Consider the following 7,247-nt stretch of genomic DNA (forward strand, 5'->3'; position numbering starts at 1 on the left):
TTTACTATTTGTTTGATAACCCTAATGACGTTTTATAAACTTCATAATAGAAAATGCGATTTTAAGAAAGGACTTTGATTACACTGCTCTTATGTAAATCAGAAACATTTGGCTAGAATTTTAAGTGATTATTGTTACTGCTGTTTAAATTTTTAACAAAATCAATCTGACATACATAACTTCTCATAAAAGATAAATTCCAATCATTTTCATTTTAAGAAGAGCCAACCAAACAATTCTACATATCAAGTGACATTTTCACAAATTCTCATTCATTTTCTTCATAAACATTATAATGAGACCAATGTCATTGTAGTAATTCAACAAGAACTTTACTTCAACAAGATATGCACCCCCTTAAAGGACCTCTTTATATGATATGTATGAAGTGCAGGAAAATGAAGACTCAATAGAATGTTTAAGTATTTTTATAAATAGATAAAATCATCCAACATTTAATCAAGACATGCAATGCATTGGTTCCAATTACCTGTGAAGGCTAAATGATTGGAACATGTAACATACAAAGATCCTGATTAACACCACCATCTACAATGAGACCAATGTCTCTGAAAATGAACAAAATACAATGAGACCAATGTCTCTGTTAAAGATTATTTCTTCTCCTCTTCATTTGATGATGGCTTGTCGTCGTTCTTCTGCTGAGACTGGATGAGAACATAAGACACCATCAAAAAACAGACCGTACAGCACAAAATGGAACCCCTATACTTTTTTAAAGAAGCTAGAACTAGGCATCAAAGTTGACAAGATAAACAGTTCAAAAAGGCTGCCTAAGATTTAACAAGATAAACAACATGCAGAAGAATCCAATTAAAACTGAATAGACAAAAAATAATATCAATTAGACCAGGGGAGTGAGGAAAAAGATTTCAAGTTCAAGGCTTATTTAGGATAATGTATGTTTGTTTCCATAGAAAGACTAACCTCAGACTGACTTTGCATGGAGGCAAGCAAATCTTTGACAGAAGGGTCATTTGGGTCAACCCCAGGAAGCTGCATAAGCAATAAATAATTACTTAAGCATAAAATATAGTATATCAATATATTGATGGTAAAATTAACGAAACAGGTGATCGAGGATTCATCAGACATACCGATGCAAGGATAGAAGACACAAAGGATTCATCTGCCAACAATTTACTCATGTCTGACTGGCTTGCTGCATCCTTTGTGCTATCTGTTACTGACAGTTGGAGAGCTCCATGCAACAAATGACAAGAAAACAAAAAAAGTTAAAAGAACCACCAAAGCTTTCTCAAGTCTAAAAAATTCTAAAATGCAAGCTCATTTAACATCATTTAACTAAGGCTAACCCTTAAAATAAGTATGAGTAAAATATGTAAATGTACACTAAAAACCCCATGCAATGAAATCATAACTTCAAATCAAAATGAGTAAAAACTAGCTTCACCGCACTCAAGTGCAAACATATACAGAAATCTTTTCCTCACTATTTAGAAATTTGAAAAAGTAAATAAAAAATTTCAATTCCAGAGCTCTCAATATCAAACAATATATATAACAATTAACAAGACATTTTCTCATATAAAATACAAGATGCAACAAAAAGACTTTCAACATACTCACTATGCTAAATGGAAAAACTGAAGAATAAACAGGACACTTAAAAAAGGTATTGTGTCTATGTTTACATGTTAGATGCATATCAGACATAACATAGCATTTCAATGCATAATGGGGCACTTCAGATTTTTATATGCTGCACTGATACAGAGTCGACATCTATGTCATGCCCTGTGTCTGTGCTCGGTACTTCTTAGATGAAGAGTGCATAAACAGCATAGAAACTAACCTAAAGCCAACTCAGGATCATCTGAAGCTGCTTCTGACATATCTGTATCTTTCACATCATGACTAATGACAGGATCATCCATTGACATTGCAAGTGCCTGCTCTAGCAGGGAATTCTCATCATCCTGTTTACATTTGAAAGTCAGCACAAAGAGTGAAAATACTAATGTCTAACATAAATTTACAGGGAAAATGAAAGGAAAACTTCAGAACTGATTCAAATGCAAAGAAACAAAAATCGTATTTTTAAGGGAAATTATAATGGCTATTTGTTATATCAGTGGAGGAAAGAATAAAATACTGCTAGAATAGCAGTCTCCAAACTTCCTAGAAACCCGTAAAATATGAAGCACAGATACTCCAATGTTGTTAAAGTATAAATGGTGTGCCCATATTTGATACCAACATTCACAAGATGCTCCTTGTAAGAAAAGTAAACTGAAGAAGAAGAGGAGAAAAGAATTATGAAACTGATTCAGTTTATTGAATTCTATTTTTCTTTGTTATTTGATTACACTTAGCAAACTTCTATTTATAGAAGTGATTACAAGCCCTGTTGCAGTTACATAATTGTAACTGCCATCCTTCTAGAAGCACCTAGTCTAACAAACTAGAATGCTTAGGTAAACTAAAACTTCAACAGAAAACTACTTCAGTTTTGATTAGCAAAACTGATTACAAATATCAACTAATATCATCAATTATTCTAATACTCCTAGATACATATTCAGGGAATATACTCCATTTTCTTAATTTCTTAATAATTTTTTATCTATATATTTTAGATACGGCTTCAAGAGGTTTGTTATACAGCTACTTGCCTTATCATGTAGAGGAAGAAATTGGAATACATTTTTATTCATTTTTTGAATATAAAGAAAAAAGGCAGAGTATTTGGTTTATGTACATTTCAACCTTTCAATTTTATCTAGGAAAGATAAATAATATACCAAAAGGGAGATGATAAGGTTCTATGCCAAGTAGTTAATCCTGGACAGCGGAGCGGCTGACCCCCAAAACACTAAAACAGGATGACCAGTATTGGGACGTTAAGGGAAAAAATAATCTACACTAAAATATAAATGCTCAAAAATAGAAAAATTACACAATTAAAAGACACTCAGAATCAATAATCAAATTCATTGTCATTAACATTCAAATCTAATATAACTCTAATAAGTACGTGAGTAAAAAATAAGTGGTCTTTAGAACGGTGAAGAAAAACACAAACAAGGGAGAACATAGTTTTCTAAACCTCAATCTTTTCATCTATATTACTTCAATATGCCAGGAAATTAAAAGCGCAGCTGACTTAGCTTTCAAAAGTCACAAACCATGATGTGGACAAGACTGTCTCTTGTTTCTTTTTGCCCAAACCATAGTTTTGACATTCTAAAAATTAAATAACGTGCATTGAAGACACTACGCAGAGACAATAGATTGGTAGTCAGTGGAAATCAAACTTATTTCAAGGTTTTTAGCAGGATATAGCAGCAGAGGTATGAAGACTGCACTACTGAAGTAGCTAGAGGTATCAGTGTATCATCATAACTGGTGCATGAGTCCATTATGATGGTGGCCAGTGTGGGGGTTGAGTCAAACATGTATCTATAGGAATGGCAAAAGGAAAAACAGTGGTATGGTAATTCATTATTGATAATGAAGGTAAAAGTTGTGATAATTGTGATATATGGAAAAAGCAAAAGTAAAAAAACTATCCAGATGGTGGTGCCATGCACGAGATAGAAATAGAGATGAAGCTGGTTCTGTTTTCAGATACTAACATCACTGAAAAGGTAAGCGACAATGAATTCACTGCTAGCACAGCAATAGTGAAGAAGGTCGGCGGAAAAAGAAATTTAACAGACAAATAATAGCAAGACTGGAGTCTAGATTGTATCAAGAGGTTAGCCTCAGTGATCCACATTCACTAGAATGAGAAAGTCACCTCCCAGGATCATTGAAGTAAACTAGGAGACACTATCTTTCCTTTGTAAAGTTCAAGTGTAGTACTCCCTTGTAATTAAATTATTACAGAATTAACATAAAATTAATTTGTCCTACAACCTATAATATGCATTTAGATGATAATATTCCAATCAAACAAGAAGATAAATACACAATATTATAAACCAACAGAGACACCAACCATCAAATTGTTTGCCTTATTCTCAGCTTCCGAACTTGCTGCACTGGCATGCTCTGTCATTGTTGCATCTTGTGAGCCGGCTTGCTGCTCACCTCCTTTCTCTTGTTTGGCAGCATCCTCCGCAGCCTTTTTGGCTGCTGCTTCCTGCCTGGCTCTCTCCTCCTCCATTGAAACTCTCAGAGCGAGAGCCAGTTCAGGATCCAAGTTTGGATCCACTCCAAACTCATATCCAGATGCACCACCAGCTGTAGCTGCTGCAGCAGCAGCAGCAAATCCACTTCCTCCTTCCCCATCGCCAGTGAAAATAGGTGTACTGCCACAGAGCAATGTTACATGAATAACAAGGAGGTAGATCAAATACCGACATTAAACTTAAATCTTACATAGAAAGAAGAGATAGGAAGGAAAAGTAGGACAAGGTTAAATTGAACACATAATAAACCTTATAAGTACATCAGCAAGAGCGTTTGGACCAGCTGGAACATGAACAATGTGGCTAGTATCATTGTTGTTAACAGATGCAAGGATTGCCTCCAGTTTTTCTGTTTTCCCTTCATCTTCTTCTCCAAAATTTATAATATCCAGAGCTACACTATTCTTTTTCAACTTTCTCCCAATCAACTCCAACATTTTCTTTTCATGCTTAACAGGACTACAAAAAATTGAATAAGATGTTGGACAGAACATAACTACAATTAAGGCACTTTTGATAAAGCATGAAATATAGTTATGCATACCCTCCAGCAAAAACAATAATCCTTTGCTGTTGTTTTTTATTTTGCCGATGCTTAAGAGCCAATTGTGCCACCTGAATGCCTGGGGGTCAATGTTAGAACAGAAGAGCCCACATGTAACACAATATGGCAACTTGTTCATTTCAGAAATGTGTTTACAAAAAGTTCATCGACCTCAGCAATGGACATGCCCTATAAAAAGCAACCTTATACAGCTGCTAGTAGCATCCAGAAAGACAGAAGCTCAACAAACTTAAAGTCAAATTAGCAAACAAAACACAATTGTTTCCACGAGAACAGAATTTCAGCATAATCTGTAAATCCCTATCTTCTTCTAAATCTTCCGAAGGACTCAACAAAAACATAAATGCATCATCATTAAGAAATTATAGGTACAATCTTCAAATAAAAATTAGTAATAAAACTTGAGCAAGAAATATATCCATTTCATGAGGCAGTAAGCTTCAATTAGTACTCATATCAAATACTTTTCTGATTGGGCGTGGGCCAAATAATAAAGTAAAGAAGAAAAAGCAAAAAGAAAACGATTCAAAGAAAAGCATACATTCAAAAATCAAAACTAACCATGCATGCAAGCTAAGATCTTGCCCAGATCACTAGTAGGGGTGACCAAAACCCGAACACCTTTCCCTGCCATTGTGAGAACCCCAACTGTATTTTCTGGATTAGACTGTATCATTAAAATAAAAAATAATTCATCAGCACCAGTGAATGTTACTCAATTATCTGAACCTCATTTAAAACCCAATTCTGAAATACAGAATCAACAACAAAAACGTATAATTCACACTATCTGAAAGCCACATATAACGTTCCAATTTTTATCGGTATACAGGTAATTTTTCCAAAACCCTCAAAAAAGGATAAATTAGATTAAAATAAAGGCAAAATACAACAAAAATATATGATTGGGTTAACCTACCTGAGTTTTAGCACCACAAATAAGATTTACAGCGTCTGCTTGAGCTTGAAACCGAGACGTAGAGTAATCTCCATTACGCATCCATTCGGAATTGTCAATACAAATCATTGTAGCCTATTGAAAAAATAATCCAAATGAAAAATCGTTCTTCCAATAGCATCATCAACAAAAACCCTAATTCCATTAGATAAAAAAAGGAAAAAGAATAGGGCAAATTAACATGCTATGAAATCAACGCATAGTAAAAGGAATTTACCTCGAGAACCATTGTTGAAGATTCAGAAGCGAAGGATCGAGTTTTAGAGAGAGAGAGAGAGAGAATTGAAAAAGAGTGTGAGGTTTGGTTAACTTGCTATATGGGTAACATGGGTTTTTATCTGCTGTGACTACATTACACTGCTTTATTGCCCTAAACCAATAACCTAATGCCACGTAAGATCATTTGCTGGGCCTTAAGAAGCGGGCCTGTTCTCAAACTCAAGCCTGTTATTCATTTTCCGTGGACAGTATCATCCATGTAACTCACCTCCATAAAATAAAAATGATATATAATATAATAATTTGAAATGAAAATTAAAATGCCCAATACTACAGCTATTTCATAAATACTTAAAAATGGTAGATTTGAAATGAAAAATAAAATTTCAAATAAAAAATATTAGTATATTTGGGAGGTGATATAAAAGATTATGGAATAAATAACAACAAATATATAAAAAAAAATAAAGATTTACAACTTACACTTGGTTTTAGAATAAGTAATTTAACCAATGTTTATTAGTTTAGCAATATTAGAAGTCTTCTAATGGAAAAATGTGTATTGAGCATGTTTTGCATCTTTAAATTGATATTCTTGATTCAACTTAAAATAGTTGGGTTCTAATATACCTTCTAAATATAGGGAAAATAAAAAATATTTAAATTTCATATGTCATGTTTCAATTAAGATATATTTTTTGGATGAAATTAAAAAAATATTTATTTTTGACTTTATGTTTTATTAAAACTAAGTTTGAACCATTGTTATCAATTCCTTCACAGCTCAATCACTACAGAAGTAAAAGGGTATGTTTATCGCAACTCAATAATAAATAATGTGAACAATGAGTTGTGATATTTATTACCTATCAAAACTCATGATACAAAACCAACAAGACGTTAATCTAGTGATGTAAAGCCCTACTAGATCCTAAAGGTTAGAGATTTTCCCAGTAGTAACACTTATTAGGAAGAGCAACCACGAAACTGAAAGGAACCAGTTCCTTACCTAAAAAAGTAGAGGATATTTTTTGTAGTACAAAAAACCTCAAGACAGAAAGTTGTGAGACACCTTTAAGACTTCTTTGTTATATATATAATTCATTGACCTTGAATGTTATATAACAGAAAATCAGCAATGTGGAGGCTAGTTTGGAATGGTGCTTCTCAAGTGCTCATGGCTCTTGGGTACAATGCTATAGCCATGCATTTCAAGGGTCACTATACATTGGCCTCAAATACTATGGTTTATTATACAACATTCTCATTCTCAACCTTTCTATTACAACCAAGAGTATATATTCTAAATCCACCTAGATAGAAATGT

At 33.4% G+C, this 7,247-nt stretch overlaps 1 protein-coding gene across 1 annotated transcript; it reads right to left on the reverse strand.

Annotated features, from left to right (window-relative positions):
- LOC109331064 (26S proteasome non-ATPase regulatory subunit 4 homolog) lies at positions 400-6,008 on the reverse strand. Its single transcript, XM_019565343.1, is given in 10 exon segments — positions 400-668; positions 949-1,017; positions 1,119-1,222; positions 1,838-1,961; positions 4,001-4,298; positions 4,428-4,637; positions 4,723-4,801; positions 5,266-5,410; positions 5,663-5,776; positions 5,919-6,008. Coding segments are annotated over 10 exon segments (1,209 nt in total). The 5' UTR covers positions 5,931-6,008; the 3' UTR covers positions 400-614.

This window comes from Lupinus angustifolius, chromosome LG17 (genome assembly GCF_001865875.1).
Source record: "Lupinus angustifolius cultivar Tanjil chromosome LG17, LupAngTanjil_v1.0, whole genome shotgun sequence".
NCBI lineage: Eukaryota > Viridiplantae > Streptophyta > Magnoliopsida > Fabales > Fabaceae > Lupinus > Lupinus angustifolius.